Raw genomic sequence first — 22,498 nt, 5'->3', positions numbered from 1 at the left:
CTAGAAGTACAACGCACCAAAATTGCCTTAATTTTTTTTAGATTGTAGCTGGTAACTTTTGTCCAGCAGTTTCCATTTATAATAGCAATAGTACTGCCATCTCATTCCTGTTCCAATCAATTTCTACCCTCCCCTTATTGAAGAAGTTAACTCCTGACTGGTGAATGTTTATTATGGATAATTTTGCAGATGTATTTCACTCTGAAAGATATTTTAATAAGTCAAATTATCTAAATGAGCTTGTCTATTTTCTAAAAATGAATGTGTACATTATTGTGAAGATTTTCATACCCGAATCTCCTCTTCATACATTTTAATGCTGAGGTCACATTTGGTTCTTAATCTTCTTCCAATAAAAACCATTTTAAGCTGCTGTAATAAAACAAGAAACAAGACAAATTTTCATGTTGTAAACATGAAGACACTCAAAATGTTCTCTTGAAAAAAGAGACAGCTTCTGTCACAAAACACACAGGGTCCTGATAATCGCTGATGCAGAGATGGGGGTGCAGGGAGGTATATTTTGATGTTGGAAAGCATGGGGATGATTCTGCCAGCCAGTGCAGTGGGCCGGGAGACTCAAGCGAAGGCCGTTTAGCAGGCTACCCGCTAGGTGCCAGAGCCTTCGTGAATCTTCAGCCATCGGATTTTCAGCCGTCAGCTCCGCGCCAGAAACCGGAGCAGGTGGAGAGGAGGAGATCAGAAGGATTGGTGGTGGAGGAGATCTGACTCCGGGTTGGACGGGAGGATGAGAGATCGGCATGGTCAACTGGATTGAGCAGCTACCATCCATGATGCAGACGTACTCAGCTTCCTTTGGCTAACAGGTTGCTCAAAGCTCAGAAACCTCAGCCAGCCAGGGTAAATTTAAAATAGTGGCTAACTGTGTGGCATACAGCCTCGTTATATTATTCAAATGACCAATCCATCTCCTGCTCCTGGTAAAATTGGAAGCTGGTTGATTAGGGTCAAATTACAGATTTTTAAAAATTTTTTACATACCAGCCAACTCAAACCCCACCCATTTTTGAGATTTAAAACTCCCTTCAATATGAAATAGCACACTTAAAATCAATGGCCCTGGTAATGATTTTCTATTTCTCCTTTCTTTTGGTTACATCCTATCAACATGACATTCCCAGTAAAACAAAAGGTCTTTAGGTCAGTTTCCATAACGTATCCCTGAGAGAGGTACTTAAGTCATATGTATGAACAGCACAAAGTGAAAAGTTGTATGCTTCCAATCTACACCTTTTTTTGAGAATGGTTTAAATCAAGGGTTTGGCAATATGGATTGTTTTTGATTCCGAACAATATCATAAGAATGGAACAAAAAAGATTACTTGGTCTGTACAGGTCTTTTCCCTCACAGACCCTGTATGGTATGATCTTAGTTATATTCTTCAATATCATTCTAAAAACATTTTGTAAGGAAATAAATCAACTAAATGCATATCAAGTACAATCAATTTTAGGTTTCTTTTGAATTCTGCAGCTGCAAATATTTAGATCGGGGAATTAAATATCAAATCATATATAAACAACTCTGCAAAATTATGTTGTTTTTTTCCAATTTTCTCCTCTGCCTTTCCTCCCTCCTCAATTGAAGGTTTCTATACTTTGCAAGGTATACTTTTGAGAATTCTTGCCACTTTTCATTGCCTCTCCAACGGTGACCATAATTCATGAGTTGGCCTGGACAGTGCAGAGAAGCAAGCTATCCAATCAGAAGGGTTTCACAGTTATGATAAATCTTGTCGTCACTCAATGCCTGCCTGTGCACCTACAGCAGAGATCAGCAGAGAATTCCCACACACAGAAACCCACCTCGATTCCTCTATCCCCATAACTTTTTGAGGAGGCTATGCTATAACTGGGTAAGTCAGCAGTAACTAAGGTTTGAATTCATGACCTTTGACTCTACACAGCTCAGTGCTTTTTAAGTAAGCTTGCTAAGAAATTGTGGAAGTTGAAAATAATGTGTTACTGGTTGATTATAAAAGTACATCTGTCAAACTGAATATCATACATGTGTTAAAACTGCCACCCAGTGGTGAACACATATTGCACTAAATCCTGGATCTCACTTGTATTCACTTTGTGAATTTCAAATTAATGTTAACATTACATAAAATACACAAACATGGCAATACGCAGGCTGAAAGGAACAGTCATTTTCAGATCTGTTTAATTATTTACACTGACTGCCCTCCCTTATCCTGAATTTGGAGATTTAAAATGGCAATATTACCCACATTTAATAATTAGAGAATAATAACAAATTGTTAAAACACAAATGAGGGGAACAAAGAGTACAAGAAAGAGAAATTATGTTGTGTATAGTACATACATCATTGCTTGTCATTCTGGATGACAGTTTAAAAAGTCCAGAGATCTCAGAAGATGAGGAACCATTCTGTTTGTTGAACTCAAGAAGTCTATCAATTTCCTCCTTGTCAACCTCAATCTCAAAGACAATTCCATTTTCATCTGTTATAGACAAAAGATCAGAATGTAAAGCGCATACATAATCTTGTTGTAAAAACACAAAATTAGAGCATAGCCCACTATACCAATCTCCAGTATTAACTGATCACATATAAATGCCAAAGAAAAGCCAGACACAAGAAATGTTAAATTAAAAAACAAAGCATAATGAGACAACAGCAAAAAGAAAATATCAGTAATGAAAATTAAATTGAATGACACATACCTTCCTCATCTTTGTTTTTTCGACTATAGTTCATGCGGAACAGAAATGCATCCAAAATAAATGCAACAATAATAGTGAGTACAACCTAAATGAGAAAAAAAAGAAGTTACATGCAAAATAAACCCAGTGGCTTATGACATCCTCAACTCTACTTTTCCTGTTAGTCCCCCTGATAGCCTTTGACTATATTGTCAATCAAGAATCTATCCAACTAAGCCTTAAAAATATTCAATGATCCCATCACTGCCACTCTCTGGGATAGAAAATACCACAGACTAATGATCTTCTGAGAGAATACATTTCTCCTCATATCCAACTTAAACGTGTGACCTTTATTTTTAAACTGTGTCCCCTAGTTCCAGTCATAAGGGGAAACAACCTCTCAGCATTCACCCTGTTACTTCCCCTCAGCATCACATATGTTTCAACAAGATCACTATTCATGCTTTTAAATCTTCTATTTCCACTGGATGTGGCCTAACTCTTCTGTAAAAATGATCCCCTTCATCCTTTAAAGCAACTTAATCTCACCTGTTTTCCACCTTATCTCAGATTTTGAGCTAATGAGGGGGTAGCAGTGGAAAGAAGAGCAAAAGAGATCTGTTAATATTTCCAACTTTCCCCTGGTTTGATGGAAAGTCATAAACCTGAAAGGTTGGCTGGGGTTTTCTGGCTCTGCCATGGCGACTTTCCCTGCAGCTGACGCGGAAAGGCACTCAAATCACCATTGACTTTGTCGGGATCGGAAGATCCCGTCAGTGGGAGGGGACGGAAAATTCTGCCCATTGACTCTGTTTCTCTCTCCACACAGATGCCACCCGACCTGCTGAGTATTTCCAGCATTTTCTGATTGTATTGGAATTCATAGCTTTAGCTTAACTTCAAGAGTTCTTAATGAACTTAAGTTCATTATAAATGATAACTACTGTAATGCTGTAATTGAGGAAGAATGAAATAACTATAAGCACCGTTACTCACCATAGTTACAATGTAGAAAGTCATAAAGTAAATGCGACTCCAGTTTGTAGTCTGAGACACCACACCTTCCTGTGGGGGAAGAGACGGAGAGAGAGAGAGAGAGAGAGATATAGCTAGATTGTCTTATAAACATTTACAGTTAAGGAACAATTCAGTGGAATAGACTTTAACTTTGGGGAAGATATTTAATCTCAAGGTTAAACTCACCATGATAATATACCAATTGTTTACAACAGTCAACTCAAACAAAGTTACTGTAAAAAAGAAAATAAAGATTATTTTCAGAGCTTTACTAGCGTGCTGAACTAAGTAAAGTAACACCTAAACATTACTCACCGAAACTGTTAAGGATGTTATTGAAGTTATTGAGAGAGTAGTATCCTTGTATCACAGTTCTGTCACCAATGGTCCGATTTTCCCAGCGATAAAAATCTGCTACCATGCTGTTACTGTAAACAAAGAATTGGGTAACATTCTGAGGGAGAATGTGATAATTAGTGTACTTGATCTTCCCAAAAGAAAATAAAGTCCAAACTAAGATAATTCTGGTAATGTGTCCTTAGACTTCCGAAAAATGCTCATGTGATTGAGGTTGCTGTAGAGTTGAAGCAAAAGGGTAAATAGGCATGTAATTGAGATAACAAATTAGAGTTTGTGTTCTACAAAAGGAGTAGAAATCTGTGGCAGAATACAAAGACACAAGTACAGATCCAGAGAAGAAGCAGTGAGAAGACTCTCAAAATAGGGCCAGGACTATGCCGTTGAGGTGGCAGCTAATAAAAGGAAATCAGAAAGGCAACCTTCTGAGGCCAAGAAGTGGGATTATCAGGTGTTGTAAGACTATTCTACGAAAGGATTTTGGGCCACCCCCTGTATAAGTAGAGGTTCCATTTAGATAAGAAAGAGGGCTTTGGGAGTCAGTAACTGACTTCACCTGCTAATTAATGTTTGAATTATGCTGATTTTGGTTTGTTTGTTACTGCAGAAGCTTTAAAAAGTCAAATTTTGTTCATTGGCTCTCTTTCCATCAGTGTATTTAAAAAAAAATACCATGGGTACACTTACTTGCAACAGTTAGGATAGAGAACATCACCAAAAAATTCCATTCCCACAATTGCGAACGAGTAGTAGAAAATCATGAGTGTCAACCCTAAACTGGAAAGCAGGGGGGGGAAATTACTTCTTGGAAGGAAAACTGCTCTACATATTAAAAATAATATAAAGTCATGGACTGTACCTGGCCATTCTGGGAAGTAATTCAAACATTGTGTCTAGAACATCTCTGTATCTCCGTTTAATTTTAAACAATCTGGAAATTAGAGTCAAGATCATTTAGCCACTTATACTCTTAATATATCAAAACAATACCACTGAATAAAATGGTCATTCTTGTAAGATCACATTACAATTTCAAATGCCAGGGTGAGATTATCAAGTTGTCACATGTGTGTTCAATTGGCTATTTGGGGCAGCTGCATATTCTAAAAGCCACACAATCTTCACTTTAATTATTAAAATGAATGGCTCATATTATCAGCTTCAGTATTATGGATAGGCAGCAAGTTAAAAATCTAGCCCACTAATTTAAAAGATGGGATATGCCGAACTGCGATTCTACTCAAGTCATAGAAAATGTTAACTTTTAATAAAATAACTTCAAAAAATTACAGCTAGTTTAACACTTCTATTGAATAGACATTTAAATAAAATTAGAATTTTTTATGGTCTGATTGTATAAGTAACATTCCCAGTTTCAACTGTAAATACGTGTTTATTTTCCAGGCAAAAAGAACTCAAACATAAAAACAGAGAAAAAGAACCTCAGAAGCAAAAGCTGAGCTTATCTGCTCAGAACGGAAGTACGTTTTTAAAAATCTGCACTAAATTAAGAAAGTGGAAATGTCTATCTGAAAGATAAATACTGAGCAAAGAATTGGTTACTAACCTTAGCAACTGAAGTGGCCTCAAGATGACAATGAAGTAGAATGGTTCCATATTAAAAGCTAAGACCACTATTCCAACAAATGCAAATATGGTGACCAGGAAATCAAACCTAAAAATTGAAAGTATTTCATGTTGCTTGCATTACACACAAAAGCATAGACCACCTGACTACATATAAAGGATGCGCGCGCGCGCGCACACACACACACACACACACACACGCCTAGAATCCTATACTGCAGTCAATAAAGTGACAGCAAATTTGAATCAGCTGCTTTTAGCAAGATTAAAATTTTGTAGTGTACTTTTCTACTTAAAATGTTACTTATATTAATAATGCTGATATTTTTGTATGAAAATGATGAAAGGTTTCGAAATATGTCTTCTAATTTTTTGCCCGTGTCCAATTGAAATATTGTTTGGTTATGTTGTACATACCAAGATAAAGGGCTAGGAACTGGAGATAATAGAAATTTTCAACAACATAATATAATTTCTCTAAAAGAGGTGTTATTTTGAACCAGAATATATTAAATTATGTGTCAGACATGTATACTACACCAGTGTCCTTTGCTAGCAGGCATGCTTTATCATCACTGCAACTTTCAGACTTAAATGTTTCACAAAAATTTGTATTCATATGATGCCTTAATATCTCAAGGTGCTTGTGTTAAAAAGCAGGATGAGACACTGAATCACATAAGATGCTAAAAGGGAAAGTGGGGAAAAAACCCAAGTTAGCAAGATAGTTGAGGGAGGGAAAAAAGAAAGATAGAGGGCCAGATTTTACCAATTGGAGGCTAAGTGCTGGATCTGGACGTAAAACAGATCCGAGCCCATAATCCTCGTTCCAGCGCGCCCATACACTTTTTCCTGGCTCTGGTCTGGTCCACGCTGTGGGGCGGGGCTTAGCGGTCGGAGCTATGAACTGCGCGTGCGCAATTCGAAAAAGATCTGAAACAGCGCGCCTGGGCGGACCCTCCCTGGGAGGCAGCCCCCCTCCCCCGCCACCCTCGGCAGAGCACACCCCCAACCTACCTGGATTGGTGGTCTCCCTCCATCATCCTTCTGACCTGCGCTCGATGTGGAGATGCTGGTGTTGGACTGGGGTAAACAAAGTAAGAAGTCTCACAACAACAGGTTAAAGTCCTGTTGGATTTTAACCTGGTGTTGTGAGACTTCTTACTGCACTCGTTGGACATCCTGCAGCACCTTCCTGGCCTTCTGCTGGTGTCTGCCAGAGGAGGTGGGGTGCGCAAGCTCAGATGGATCTCTGGTTTGGGGGTGGGGGATTGGGATTCTCCTAAGTCCATCCTCCACCCCCCCACCCCCAACCAGAGATCCGTTTGAGCCTGCGCACCCCCCCCGCCCTCCTCTGGCAGACACCAGGATGTCCAACGAGCGCAGTATGAAGTCTCACAACACCAGGTTAAACTGCAACAAAAAACTTTAAAATGGTGTTGTAAGACCTCTTACTGTGTTTACCCCAGTCCAACACCAGCATCTCCACATCAACGAGTGCAGGTCAGAAGGATGGTGGAGGGACAGCAGCAATCCAGGTAGGTTGGGGGTGTGCTCTGCCGTGGGGAGCCGGGTCTGCCTGGGTGGTTAGTGGGGAGTCTGTGAAGGGTGTTTGAGGAGGATGGGCTTCAGGAGGTTCCCCTACAGAATAGAAATCCGCTTCAGATTTTTATTCTGCAGGTTGGTAACAGCACGGATCCAAAACATCGGGCCACCTGATTGGGGCGTGAACTGGATCCCCACCCAAATCGGGTGTTGGTAAAGGTGTGATCTGCTCGGTTTCAGGTGCAGATCGTTGCAAGCCCCACACCCGAATTTACCGCGATTTTGTGCCGAGGCCCAGAGCGTGAATTGTCTTGGTGACAAAATACTGAGTTTGGTTTTTGATTGTTAAAAAACTCTCTCCCTCTATGCGTCCACATGTCTATATACAGACATTTGCTTTTTGCCTTAAAACTTAAAATGTTTCCAGTATGGCAACTTGCATTTGTATACCTTTTACACAAAATAACATGTCAAAGTGCTTGCGAGATGTGTAATCAGATAAATATCAATTCCAAAATCAAGGAAGGAAACTTTTGATGGGTTATAAGGCTGCAATAATTACACAGACAGGGATGGAGATTTATAGAGGTTCAGAAATATAAATCTGAGTCAGGGAAGAATTGAGAGCCAATATATGTCAGTGAGCAGAGGTGTGATGGGTGAGTGAGGCTTGGCGTACTATGGAATCAAGGTGACCACATTTTGGATGAGCTGATCGATAAAGGACGAGAGACCAGCAAAGATGGGGCAGTTTCCTGAGCCTGCACTCTGTCTGCGAGATCGACGGCAGGGGCTCAAGATCTGGTGAAATACCGAAATTGAGATTCTCACCAGTGAGATAGTGACTACCACTGCAGCTCATGGATGGAGATTATGGACTCAATTTAAATATCATTATGGGTTATAGTTCAGGTTAGAAACTCCAAAGTGTTTTATGAAGCCCGCCTGAATCATAGGTTTTGCATTTTGAATTTAGCTAGGATAAGCATGAGATGCTTCACTTACGTTATAGTTCAACTGATCCACTAGGGAGCTTTTATTGAACAAAGTTTACTTAAGAATATAGTTAATAATTCTTAATAAAATTAGCAAGAACTTTTATCATTTAAAAACAAGAAACAAAACAACCACTAATGTATAAATCTTAATCAACGTACATCAGAATTTCACCTAAGGCTGTGAGCTGCAGAGATAATGATTTAAAAAAAAGAATCTCTTAAAGGGACACTAATGTCACAATATACTTAAAGATCCCCTTACTAGCTCTTCCCTCTTGTTAGATTTTCATACCTTGCCTTCTTGACGTTACACCAACAAAGTTTACAACAGGGTCGAGTGGATTCCCCTGGATGAGGGGGCAGAAGTCACTATAGCCCCCTGGGAGGGGGACATAGCTATGCAGTGTCCTGGCAATGCCCTTTAGCACAGGTTGGCACTGGCAGATTGCAGGGGGTGGCGGGGGGGGGAGGGCGGTGTTGGACAGTGCCGGCAATCCCATTGCTTGCAATGACTGGGGAAGGAGGAAGGCCATAGATACCTCTATGGTTTGTGGGGGAGGGGGGAATTAACTTTTTTTCCAGTTACTGGAATGCTTTTGATCTCTGTGGAACTGGTTCCCGGTTCTAAGAGTTCCCGCCTAGGCAGACTGACAGAGAGGAGGATGGGGAAATTAATGTCTCGCAGTGTTTTAAGTAGAATAAACTGCAGATCAGTCAGATAATAGTCTAGCTAGCTATATGGAGCAGTGGAGGGATCTATTGAGGTGCAAGAAAGATAGAACAGAATAATTAAGGTAAAGTTAAAGCCACCATAGTCCCAGATGACCTGGTGGTGATTTAACCTGAACATCGCCATACCTCAGGAGAGGGCAAGGTTGAGAAGGCAGGCCTTCAGGAATAATCTCAGCTGTTTCGGAAATTGAACCCGCACTGTTGGCATTGCTTTGCATTACTAATCAGCTGTCCAGCCAACTGAGCTAAAACGACCCCCAGTTTCGGAATAATTAATTACATAAGAAAAGTAAACAATGCAACAAAATTAATAGAGGCTAAAAGATTACCTTCGTTTTAAAGTTAGCCAATAGAAGAGAGGAAATCATCAACTGCTGAGCCCACAAAACCATTCATCATTCAGATTAATCCAAGTAGTATTGCAACTTGAAAGTCCTAAATACTGCCTGTTAACTTCAAACATGCTTCATTTGGCAGAAACATTTTGTCAGTCCTTGGCAGGCTGCATGAAGTGCCTCAATGAGGCAAGGAATTCCAGAACAATTAGAGCCATAACAAGAATAGACATGCTAACCATCCTGGATCACACTGCAACAACGTCAACTGCTTTGAAAATATTGGCTTTCCAATTTGTCTTGGCTGAAACTTGTGTAGCAACATGCAGCAAAATTGAGGTACTAACAATTAAATATGATCAAATCACCAAATTTTCCCCTTTCCATCATGTTTAATTTACCAGGGTGCATGCCTCCTTCAACTGTCAGTCAACTTTGCTCCCAGGTTAATATCATTCTTGAATCAGTTAAGTTGACACATTCATCAACTTGGCAATACCATCCTAAGATGACAGATAGATCAGAAGATCAAAAGAGCGGTGTAGGGAGAGAAACATAAACACACTTGCTTCCCCTCACTGTGCTACCCAGCAAGCTTTACAATAACTTTAAATTAATGGACATAAAATCTGTTTTCAAGTTGTATTCAGAGATAGGCCCTAAAAACCATTTCATAATAACCAAGAAAAGCACCAAAAATCTGCACTAATTTCAGAACAATTACTTAAGTGGCGTTTATGGTTTATTAATTCATTTGCTGCCAGGGTAAACTTTTATTGGTGCCATAGCATTAAAATCAAAGTGAGCTCTCAAAGTGGCATGCTATTTGCTATTATGCTACCAACAGTCAAGGTACATCTCCCGATATATTTTAATTTGTTGAATTCATGGTGGCAATTGAGATGTATAGAGCAGTAATTAGAATAGATATAGCAAAATATTACTTCAAAATAAATCAAGCTGGTAGGGCACAAATTTAAAATGAATGAAAAGTAAATTTATAACATGTTATTAAAAACTTCTTTAATCAAGTGTGATAAATATTTGGAACAATCATAGGGAAAAATTTTGCCACAAAGTTAGGAAACAGGTAAAGATTATAAATTAGGAATGTAATCCAACCTTATAACCTGGTTGCTTATGAGAAAGTGATTTTCATTTAGAAAGTTTGGCTTAGCATTGCATTGTTTTTAGGAAGATACTAGGAATGCTAAACAAGGAACAGCTGGATTTTCCATTCTATGACCATTTAAGGAATTTAGTAACAAACATTTCAAAGGGTAATCTTTATCAACAACATCCCAAAATTCAAGAATTAGAAAAGGCATTTAGCCAAACTCTCAGTTTAACCTCCAATCCAATATTTAAATGCATTTTGAACGTTCTATTGTGTTTGACTCGGAGTTGAATTTTTCATGTGTTTATATGCCTGCCCACCCTACCCTTTGAGCCAGGAACAAGGAATTGGGGGAAGTGCTTGAAAATATCAGTGCAGACCAGAGTGTTAAGTTGCGATGCAGTTGGTGTCGGGCATTTTGGAATGCTAAGTTTGCAGCCCAGCGAGACTGTCCTCCCCACAGGCAATTAGGTTGGGAGTGGTGGCAAACAAAGCAACAGTATGTTTAAAAATGAACAGACTGAGCAAATGCATCTTCAACATGGTTCTTGGTGCATGTACAGGAACCATGCTAAAACAAAATGGGGGCAGCGCTATTATTTACAAACAGTGCTAAAATGAAAATGTGCCATTTGAATGCAGTTTTGACAGCAGGTACCCCCAGTCGCAGCTAGCAACAATTCGTGAAATTTCTAGCTGTATATTTTGAAAGGTTTGGACTTTGCATCCAATAAGGGCAAGGGTGATGGAAACAGATTGATGGAGGAGCCAAATATGATACAATTAGCGAAAAAAAAGGATTCACCCTCTGTAACTGCATTCATCCAAATGTGCCACATTGCTCCAAGAGGCAAAGCAACCTAATAATTCTGAGAGGTCCAACTTCATGGTTGCAGTAAATTTGTCACTGCATTGCTTTGAATACAGTATGCAATTTAAAAACTTAGTGTACATGGTACACAAAAAAAAACATACTTATATCAGTAAATCCTGTTTACATAATTTTTTCCAGCAGTCCTAAAGAAACAGGTCTGTAAATACTTTCACAAAAAAAACAAGATTACAAATTATTTATTCTGCACACCAATTTGTATTTGTTCCATACTCACAGATTCCAGCCAGATGTGAAGTATTCGGATGGTCCCAGCCCAGTGATTTTCAGTAACATTTCTACCCCGTAAACTATACAAAACATAGAAACACTAAGGATAAATATTCATTGCAAAACTTAGTATGGATGATTTTAAGAGTATGGAAGACATTGATAAGTCAAGGTAAGCGTAATAAAAATGTTTGTAAGTTTTCTTTTTGACATTGTTCTAACAGGAAATAACACCGTTTTAACAATGTATGCCCTTGTACTCAAGATACCAATTAACAGCTTGTCTTTAGCAGATTTCTTTAACAAATTCAAATTTTTCAATCTCTAGTCTGAATGATTGAAAAGAATCTTTAATGTTTGCTATGGAAAATGATTGCTGTTTTAAACTTTGCAAGTTGTTTAAACTTCAATTTTCATTAATGCATTTCCACAGATGAAAGTCTGGCATGTTTCCTAGTATTTAGTGGAAACAGTGCCAATCTTCAGCTCTCCTCAGAAGCCGGTATAGTTCAGAGAATAGAGGCAAATTAAAAAAACTGTCAATATAGCAATCTGATTTTTACATAATTCAGCAAAAAAATGTTCAGGCTTCATTATCATGCGTGACCTAGACCTGCAACCATTTTGATCAATTCCAAAGACATATCATCAGACTCCAGAGGGAAATTGTTTTCAGTCAGGGTATGGGGCAAACCTCAAGGATGAAATTTTATGGCCCTGTTGAAGCAAAGGTCATAAAATGCAGCAAGCGTTTAAAATCCATTGTCATTGGCTGGATTGGAAGATCCCACCGGCAGGAGAGACCATAAAATTTCACCCCAAGAAACGTTAAACATCAGCTTTGAGTAAGGAGAAATGGGGAAATACCTTTCTCCCACATTTACACAAACTGATTCACAGGTAGATTTTGCATGGAAAGGCTGGCTGCAAAAGTATCTCTCCCAGATGCTGGACAATACACCCCCCCACTGCAATCCTCATCATTGAGCGGAACAAGCTGAATAGGGCATATGAAGAAACAAGGAACAGCATATTGGTTATAAATGGTACCAAAGCAAAAATAGTTGAGGAACTGGAGGAAAAAAACTTGTGCTCAAGTTGTTCAAGTCCATAAGACCAACAGGACAAGTGCAACACCTATGTTAATAGCGCACATCAAATGCAATCTTCATCTCTTAATCACAGCTGTTCTGTAATGGTAGGGCAATAAAAAAAATCTCTTCCAGCAAAATTCTTAAAAAGCAGGCTGCCTACCCACCTATTTTAAATTTGGAGAATGGCGTGATGGCCAAGCATTAAAAGAATTTTTATTTATAATGCGGGTAGAAAGGAATAATTTTATATTCAATAATTTTTTATAATCTCCTGTTGTGAGAAAATGTTTTTGTCTTGCTTGCTAGAGCTGAGGTGGAATCATGTGTGAAGGGTCAGTGACTTCCTTCTCAGCCCACACCCAAATTTCGCAATAAGTAATTCTCATTGAGTTTTAAAAAAATCATCTTTTTGTAAGTGACAAATCTTTAGGTCTAATAAACAGTACTATAAAATTTTTCTGAACTAACACAAAATGGCCATATGCTGTACAATAAATCCTAAAAGCACACAAAAAGTTACGAGAATTGGAAGATAATTCAATATTAAAAGAAAAGGCACTTACTTGTGAGAAATACAATATAACTCCAAGGCACAATCCTGAGAAAAAAGGCACCACCTACAGCAGGGATAATGTAATTACCCCAAAAGAGAACAAAATAAAAAGTAACATTTCAAACTCTGTCGCAAACAGAAGGTGATAGATGCATATTTATATCATGTAAGAAATTTGCAGTTCTAGAAAGAATTATTAGGCTATATTTGTACTCTACCTCCCGCATGTAAAGCTGGTGCAGCCGATCAGTTGTCCAATACAAAAACCACAAATAATTTGCACTTCCGTTAAAATCTGTGGACGTTTTATGCCTTAATGACAAGTAAAAATTGACCCCCAACGTCTACAATAATAAAAGTTAAATACAGAAACTTCCAAAATAGGAGCAAGAGAAAGCCATTCAGCCCTTTGAGCCTGTTCTGCCATTCATTATGATCACAGTTGATCATCCAACTCAGTAACCTGTCTCTCCAACCCCCACCACCCACCCAATATCCTTTGATCCCTTTAGCCCCAAGAGCCGTGCTTAGGCCTCACTTGCTTTGTGGTAGAGAATTCTACAGGCTTACCACTCTGTGGATGAAGAAATTTCTCCTAATCTCAGTCCGAAATTGTTTACCCTGTATCCACAGCCTAAGACTCTGGTGTGGCCTCTCCCGCCATTGGGAGCATCCTCCCTTCATTTACCATGTAATATAAAATAACCTAAAATTCAACTTGCTCTTATCACTTATCAAGTGAACATGAAAGGCCAGAAAATCCCAGATTTGACTCCCCAGTCTGTGCTGAATTAAAATGTCTCAGTTGAGCAGCAAGTGCTTTAATTCCCAGTCAACTGGATTAGGGAGGAAAAAGTCATCCAAAGTTCTCAGTCCTAATCACTACCCAGTGGAACTTGTTAATAATGCAGAGGTGTGAATTCTGTGAGGTTTCTCCCATGCTACTCTGTGTGCAAACTGACATGCACACAAAGAATAAGCAAGGTGCAAGGAGACCTGACAACTGTGGGATCTTGATGGCAATGGCTTTGAAAAGTGAAGGGAAGGCAGAGAACTGGCAAAGAAATTAAGCACACAAACAATTTTCATGGTTAATTTGTACAATAAACTTATTTGGATACCTTGATCAATTTCAGATATTTCCTACTGACGTGTGTTGCATCTTTAAATATGATCTATTTATACAAATCATGCCCATTAAACAGCTGACTAAAACAATTTCTGATTTACAAAAACTGATTTGTACCTTTCAGCATGAGCGTGTCAGCCAATATCCAAATTCCATTTACAGCAATTACAACATCTGCAGTAAAAGGGTAGATGTGTATAAAATAATTGTCCAACTGCTAGAATATAAATATTTTGTTTCAGAAGTTATACGTATATAAACAAAGAACAAAGACAGCACGGGAAACAGGCCCTTTGGCCCAACGAGCCCGCGCCGCCATTTTAACACTACCAGTACCCCCCCCTCCACCCATGACCCTTATCTATTGTTTTATGGCCATCCACATTGAGGGAAACTAATTTAGGGACAATTCATTACTGCCAATCAGCCTAATAGCACATCTTTGGGGTGTGGGAGGAAACCGGAGCACCCGGAGAAAACCCATGCAAGCACGGGGAGAACGCGTAAACTCCCACAGACACTGGCCCAAATCCATGTGTCAGCACAGCAAACAGTGATAGTCACTGAGCTGTCGTCTTGCCCAGCATCTGGTCCAGTTTAAGCACACACTAACGACATGAAGCACCAGGCCAATCTCGAACAATCAAGAGCAGCCCAAGTACGACCCATTGCGTGTATGCCCCTCATTGGACAACAAGGCGGACTGACTTAAAACCTGTGAATGAAAGGAGAAAAAACATTATTATCATACCATATCCATTTACCTTACCAGGGACGCCTCAATGCTAATGAACCTTATTTAAAACAATCTCCTATGTCCACCCATCTCCAACCCACTCATGTGCCTGTCTAAGTTACTCTTAAACATCTCGAGCTTGAACATAAGAACATAAGAAATAGGAGGAGTAGGCCAACTAGCCCTTCGAGCCTGCCCCGCCATTCAGTAAGATCATGGCTGATCTGTTGTGGCTCAGTTCCACATTCCCGCCCTCTCCCCATAACCCTTAATTCCCTCTCTCATCAAAAACCCATCAACCCGTGTCTTAAAAATATTTAGCGAGGCAGCCTCCACCACTTCAACAGGCAGAGAATTCCAGAGATTCACCACCCTTTGAGTGAAGAAGTTCCTCCTCAACTCTGTTCTAAACCGCCCCCCCTTTATCTTGAGGCTATGCCCCCTAGTCCTACTATCATTTCTGAGCGGGATGAGTCTCTCCACCTCTATCCTATCCATCCCATTCATCATCTTATACGTCTCAATGAGATCTCCCCTCATTCTTCTAAACTCTAACGAGTACAAGCCTAATCTATTCAGCCTCTCCTCATAGCTCAACCCCCTCAACTCCGGCATCAGCCTAGTAAACCTCCTCTGCACTCCCTCCAAGGCCAAAATATCCTTGCGTAAGTACGGCGCCCAAAACTGCACACAGTTTTGCTTGCCTCCACCACCTTACTTGGCAGAGCATTCCATACCCCCACTACCCTCTGTGTGAAAAACTTCTCTCTAACGTCTGTGTTATACTTCTCCCCCCTCACCTTAAGCCCATGGCCCCTCGTCGTGTGTGTCTCTAACATAGGAAATAGCTTACCTCTGTTTACTCTATCCATACCCTTCATAATCTTATATACCTATTAGATCCCCCCTCAGTCGCCGTCTTTCAAGGGAAAACAGCCCCAATTTGTTCAATCTTTCCTCATAACCCAGTCCTTCCATACCAGGCAACATCCTCCTCTGCATTCTCTCCAGTCTCCACGTCCTTCTGGTAGTAAGGCAACCAGAACTGGACGCAGTACTCTAAATGCGGCCTAACCAACGTTCTATACAACTGCAACATTAGACTCCAGCTCTTATATTCTATACCCCTTCCTATAAAGGCTAACATACCATATGCTTTCTTCACAACCTTCTCCACTTGTATTGCCACCTTCAAAAGACTTGTGCACTGGCACCCCCAGGTCTCGCTGCGATTCTATACTCCTTATGGGCTTACCCTTTATGTATAACTACCCCCTACATTATTCTGGCCAAAATGCATCACCTCACATTTATCTGGATTAAACTCCATTTGCCATGTATCTGCCCAATACCAGCCTATCAATATCCCATTGTATTGCCAGACACTGCTCCTCACTGCCTGCCAATCCAGCCATTTTGGTGTCATCAGCAAATTTGGTGATCACACCACTTACTCCCTCTTCCAAGAGATTTATATACACTACAAAGAGAAGAGGTCCCAGTACTGAGCCCTGCGGCACACCACTAGTGACAGACCTCCAGCTAGAAAAGGACCCCTCCACTACTACTCTGTCTCCTCTTTGCAAGCCAGTTCTCAACCCATCTAGATACCTGGCCACGTATCCCATGAGCCTTAATCTTTTCTACCAACCTACGATGAGGGACTTTGTCAAACGCCTTACTGAAATCCACATAGACGACATCAACGGCTCGTCCCTCGTTTTTGTCACCTCCTCAAAAAATTCTACCAGATTCGTAAGGCAAGACTTCCCCTTTACGAAGCCATGCTGTGTATCCTTAATCAGATCGCAACGCTCTAAGTGCTCATACATCCTATCCCTAAGAATCCTTTCCATCAACTTGCCTACCACTGACGTCAAACTCACCGGCCTATAGTTACCCAGGTTATCCCTCCTACCCTTTTTAAACAACAGTACCATGTTCACTATCCTCCAGTCCTCTGGGACCTCACCTGTGTCCAAAGAGACAAAGATTTGCGTTAGAGCCCCAGCAATCTCATCTCTCGCCTCGCTAAGCAGCCTAGGATAAATGCCATCGGGCCCCGGAGATTTATCAGTTTTAATGCTACCTAAAAGCCCAAACACTTCTTCCCTCGTAATCAATAGATCCTTCAATTGGTCTACAGCTCCCTCGATGACCATACCAGACATCAAGCCCCTCTCCTTCGTGAATACCGACGCAAAGTATTCATTCAGAATCTCCCCCATTCCCTCAGACTCTAAGCACAATTCCCCTCATCTGTCCCTGAGAGGACCGATTTTACCACTAGCCACCCTTTTGCTCTTAACATAAGAGTAAAACACCTTTGGATTTTCCTTGATCCTACCTGCCAAAGCCATTTCATGCCCCCTTTTTGCCCTCCTAACTCCCCTTCTGAGATCCCTCCTACTCTCTCTGTACTCCTCCAACGCTCTCTCCGTGCTTAGACCCGACATACGCCTCTCATTTCTTCCTAACCAGGTCTTCTATATCTTAGTAATCCACGGCTCTCTAATCCTACCTTTCCCATCCTTCCTCCTAACCAGCACATGCCTTTCCTGCACCCATTGCAGTTTTCCTTTGAAAGACTCCACATGCCTAACGTGGACTTGCCTCCAACAGCCTATCCCAGTCTGTATCCCTAAGCTCCTGCCTAATCCGGCTGTATCTAGCCTTCCCCCAATTTAGTACCCTCCCCTTAGGGCAGCACTCATCTTTTTCCATTCGTATCCTAAAGTAGACAGAGTTGTGGTCACTATTAGCCACATGTTCACCTACCGCAACCTCAACCACCTGACCCGGCTCATTTCCCAGAACTAAATCCAGTATAGCCCCCTCTCTAGTTGGGCTATCTACATACTGCTCCAAGGATCCTTCCAATACACATCTTATGAATTCCTCCCCATCCGAACCCCCAGCTCTAGGCACCTTCCAATCAACTCCAGGGAGATTAAAATCTCCCACTACAACAACCCTGTTCTTCCTACACTTGTCCAAAATGTCTCTGCATATACCCTCTTCCACTGCCCGCGGGCCGTCAGGCAGCCTGTAGTACACTCCTAGCATAGTAATTGCTCCCTTCCTATTCCTCAACTCCACCCACAGAGACTCAAATTCCAACCCTTCCATGTTATCTTTCCTCTGCACCACTGTGATGTGCTCCCTAACTAAGAGCATCACTCCCCCTCCTCTTTTCGACCCTCCCCTGTCACGCCTAAACACTTATACCCATTATATATAATTGCACGTCATAAACAAAATTCAATGATCACTCATAAAACAATTCCCCCTCATTTTCCCCGATTCTTTTGCCATGCTTTAAAAGGTTAAAGTTATAGAGAATGGCTAATCAAGACTGTGTGTACATCTTGACAGGAAGTATATCCCGAAGTACACTATGTATGCAGTGCAATAACACATCACTTCCATAAGCTGAAATGTTATTTACATTCCTTCATCTCTACTCAACATTACAGGTTTGTCCAAATTATCTCAAATTACAACACTTGAGCAATGAATATAAAAATGTAAAGTCCTGACGTAAACATCTCAGAGGAGGAATTTAATTGTGAGATATGAAAATGAAGGCATTTCTCAAATTATTCAAAATTCAAATCTTCCAATCACCACAAAATCCCCTTTTCAAATACCATTTTAACATTGAACATGCAACCAAAGCCATGCTCCCCATAAGGATTAATCACTAAGAAATGTCTGTAGATTGCATTTGCTTCATTAATATGCATCATGTCAGAGGCAATGTAATTTAATCAATACCAGAAGAGTAGATTACTCCAACTTTGGAAAGTTTTTTGTTAGTACTTGAAATCTGGTACCTTAAACTGGAATTTAATTGCAGTTGAAAAGGTAGAAACATCTTTTCATGGCCACTAATATGAAAGCAATGCAATGGCAACTTGGGAGATTTGTTTTATAAGTTTTCATCTACAAATAAATTCACTAGGTACCACAGCCTGATATAAAATTTCACAGGATAAGTCATTATTGATAACGATCCCCCATCCTTAGTTCTTCACAATCCCAATTCAAAACAGGCATATCAGATTTTACCTCAACTCAGCTGTTTTAATTTTATTCAAGTTTACTCAAAATTTGGATAAAATTAAAGGGTAAGCAGAGGTATTTGAATCCAATCAATGCTAAGATTTTGATTAACGTTTCAAGGTCATTAGCCTGAAATATTGGGTCGTATTTAACGTGGGTGACATGGGTCTCACCTGCCAGCTTTTAAAGTCTGGGAGAATCCCTATGTCACTTCTGTATTAAGTGCCCATTAGGCATTTAAGAGGAAAGTGGCAGGCCTTCCCCAAGATGAAGGATCCTGGGATAGAAGCTTGCCCCCCACTTCTGGGCAGTACAGTAGCACAGTGGTTAGCACTGCTGCTTCACAGCTCCAGGGTCCTGGATTAGATTCCTGGCTCAGGTCACTGTCTGTGTGGAGTTTGCACATTCTCCTCGTGTCTGCGTGGGTTTCCTCCCACAGTCCAAAGATGTGCAGGTTAGGTTGACTGGCCATGCTAAGAAATTGCCCCTTAGTGTCCAGGGATGCGTAGTTAGTGGGTATAATATGTAGGGATATGGGGGTAGGGCCTGGGTGGGATTGTGTTTGGTGCAGACTTGATGGGCTGAAGGGCCTCTTTCTGCACTGTAGGATTCTATGATTCTTCCTGAGTGCACTGCTGGCTAATGCGAGGCCAGCAGGTGTGCATTACAGACAATACTAGTGGGAGCAATGGTTGCTGCTGGCAAACATAATAACAAGTCTCACAACACCAGGTTAAAGTCCAACAGGTTTATTTGGTAGTAAACACCACTAGCTTTCGGGGCTTTGCCTCTCCATCAGGTGAGTGGGGAGTTCTGATCACAAACAGAGCATATAAAAGGCACACACTCAGTTTACAGAATACTGATTAGAATGCAAGTCTTTACAGTTAATAAAGTCTTAAAAGGTGCAATGTGAGTGGAGATAGCATTAAGCATAGGTTAAGGAGATGTGTATTGTCTCCAGACAGGACAGTAAGTGAGATGTTGCAAGCTCAGGCAAGTCATGAGGGTTACAAATAGTGTGACATGAACCCAAGATCCCAGTTGAGGTCGCCCTCTTGTGTGCAGAACTTGGCTTTCAGTTTCTGCTCAGCGACTCTGCGATTCATATGTCATGAAGGCCACCTTGGAGAACGTTTACCTGAAGATCAGAGACTGAACGGCCATTGCAATGCAGCCATTAGAGGCTCACAAAGATATACCCAAGTCAAGACGAGTGAAGATGCAATGGGGGTCATGTTGGGAGGAGGGACAATGGCAGGGGGAGGGGGTACCCCTGTCATACCTTGGGTCCCACAATCAGGTACTCACTGCCTTTGAATGAAGAAACTCTTCTGGGCGTCACAAGCAATCACAAAACGCTTCCTGGATGATTAGATACCAACAGTGGTGGTGGCAGGGCGCAAAGGCTGTTCACAAGCCTCTCCACCTCAGACTTAATTAGGGCAGAGACAGAAAGGAGGTGAGATCCACCACAAGCGAGGTGAGGTCCACCCACCATCCATCCACCCAACTAAATTACCTCTTCCACCCCCACTTCCCTCCATCCTCTCCCTTTTCCAGCTTCCAAATATGGCTCAATGGAGGGTATTAAATTAATCACTAACTCAGTTTCTCTCTCTACAGGTGTTGCCAGTCTTGCTGGGTGAATCTTCTGCCCTCCCCCAAGTCATATTTGGTGGCATGGGGGGTGGGGCGTCATTTAATCAGGCTAGAATGTAACAACTTCCCATGTCCCACTTTGATTAAGACTGTGGCAGGTAGGCCCTGGATGGTCTTCCCAGGCTGCTACCTGACCCAAAAGACACCCCTCCCCCACCCCCAACCAGGCTGCTACCAACTGAGGGCCTTATGTGATCAATTAACACTCAGTTAAGGGTCTAATTGCACTGTCGATGGTATTAACCCAGCAGAGAGTCACCATGTGGGCTGTATGACAAGCAAACCCATGAGCTTGCAGGGCCTTGCCTCATTTAAATTGCACTCAGTGCTTGATCAAGAGTCACAGCGTTGAGAAGAGGGGGGGACCTCCTGAGAATCGTCGACCCCCTACCCTTGCTGCTGATTCCCTACCGAGATCCCCGCCCTGTGACCTCACTGACAATCCTGGGCCTCAGGTAGGTGTAGTACTGGCAGCAGCCAGCTCCTGTACTGCGGTCATTCAATATTCTCAGTATCAATTCAAACCTGGTGCCAAATCAAAGGTGTCTAGCGACAGTGATGTAATCATGCAGTGTAACTGGCTAATCACACTGAAGTATTCTCACAGACAGCAAAATGCAAGTAAAATGTTCTAGTTGCCCATAACTTTTTAGAAGTTTTTTTTAAAGGAAGTTAATTAAATAGTGGGAATACATGGGATTGAGGTAGAAGCTGAAATATAATAAAGTAGTGTTTAAAGAAATTAGAAGTGATTTTTAATAAAAATCATAAATTAAGAAATTTGACATTACACATATTAAAATCAGTTTAAGGTCAGAAGTCTTCAGCAGGAATCAAACTTACGACACCATTAAAAACCCAGTTACACTGCATTCAAAGTAACTTTTTCAAGGGTTTTACAGCAAGGTTAATAGTGTTCAAGAGGAAGTTCTCATCAGTTCAATCATTTCTACTTGATTGCAATCTGTGGGATGGGTTTGGGGGTGGGGGGGGTGGAAAACACAGGGTTTCAATAGTTTCTGGATTTCCATGTGTAACTGCACATATGTGGACTCAAAGTGGCCAACAGTTTCACCATCATTACAGCTGCAAAATTCGAACAACGTACATACCATCTTTCTTAAAATAGGGAAGGGGATTAGACATAAAGTTTCTAGATTCAATGTTCATAGAACTATTACAAAGAACAAAGAACAACCCAGCACGGGAAACAGGCCCTTCGGCCCAACGAGCCCGCGCCGCCACATCGCCCTACACCTATTCTACCCTGCATGTCTACGAATGGGACCCTACTCAGTCAGATTCAGGGAAGAAATAGTGTCAATTTGGTGGAAACCAATTAGCCTAAGAGCACATCTTTGGGGTGTGGGAGGAAACCGGAGCGCCCGGAGGAAACCCACGCAACCACAGGGAGAACGCGCAAACTCCCACAGACACAGGCCCAAATCCATGTATCTGCACAGCTAGCAGTGCTAGTCACTGAGCTGTTGTGGAGCCCGTCTATCGGTCCAGGATCAAGCACACACACCGACATGAAGTACTAGGCCACTCCTGGACTTCCAAGAGCAGCCCACGCACAACCCGCCGTGTGCATGCCCCTCGCTTGACACGAGGTGGACCTCCACCTGTGGAATAAAGACAAAACATATTAGTTATACAGCCTGCCCTTCCGGTGTCTCCCGAGGTTTAACCCTATTTAATAGCCCCTACCATATCCCTCCATTCCCGTTTCACTCATATGCCTATCTAACTGCATCTTAAACGAGTCCAACGT

The 22,498-nt window shown here is 41.2% G+C and overlaps 1 protein-coding gene across 3 annotated transcripts in view; it reads right to left on the bottom strand.

Moving 5' to 3' along the window:
- Positions 1-22,498, bottom strand: part of tpcn1 (two pore segment channel 1) — a 78,683-nt gene that overhangs the window by 6,439 nt on the left and 49,746 nt on the right. Inside the window, exons 15-26 of one of the 3 annotated variants that reach the window (XM_080208387.1) lie at positions 14,379-14,435; positions 13,143-13,196; positions 11,493-11,565; positions 5,637-5,744; positions 4,929-5,000; positions 4,757-4,846; positions 4,028-4,140; positions 3,899-3,945; positions 3,692-3,760; positions 2,714-2,798; positions 2,351-2,490; positions 292-372 (exon numbers count right to left, since the gene is read on the bottom strand). In XM_080208387.1, the coding sequence (XP_080064513.1) occupies positions 292-372; positions 2,351-2,490; positions 2,714-2,798; positions 3,692-3,760; positions 3,899-3,945; positions 4,028-4,140; positions 4,757-4,846; positions 4,929-5,000; positions 5,637-5,744; positions 11,493-11,565; positions 13,143-13,196; positions 14,379-14,435 (989 nt within the window). The remainder of the gene's footprint in view (positions 1-291; positions 373-2,350; positions 2,491-2,713; positions 2,799-3,691; positions 3,761-3,898; positions 3,946-4,027; positions 4,141-4,756; positions 4,847-4,928; positions 5,001-5,636; positions 5,745-11,492; positions 11,566-13,142; positions 13,197-14,378; positions 14,436-22,498) is intronic. The other 2 variants (XM_080208388.1, XM_080208389.1) reach the window with 2 other exon arrangements.

The sequence above is a fragment of the Carcharhinus amblyrhynchos genome, chromosome 20, assembly GCF_965287045.1.
Source record: "Carcharhinus amblyrhynchos chromosome 20, sCarAmb.v2.hapA, whole genome shotgun sequence".
Lineage (NCBI taxonomy): Eukaryota > Metazoa > Chordata > Chondrichthyes > Carcharhiniformes > Carcharhinidae > Carcharhinus > Carcharhinus amblyrhynchos.
This window is presented reverse-complemented; position numbering and strand designations above follow the sequence as displayed.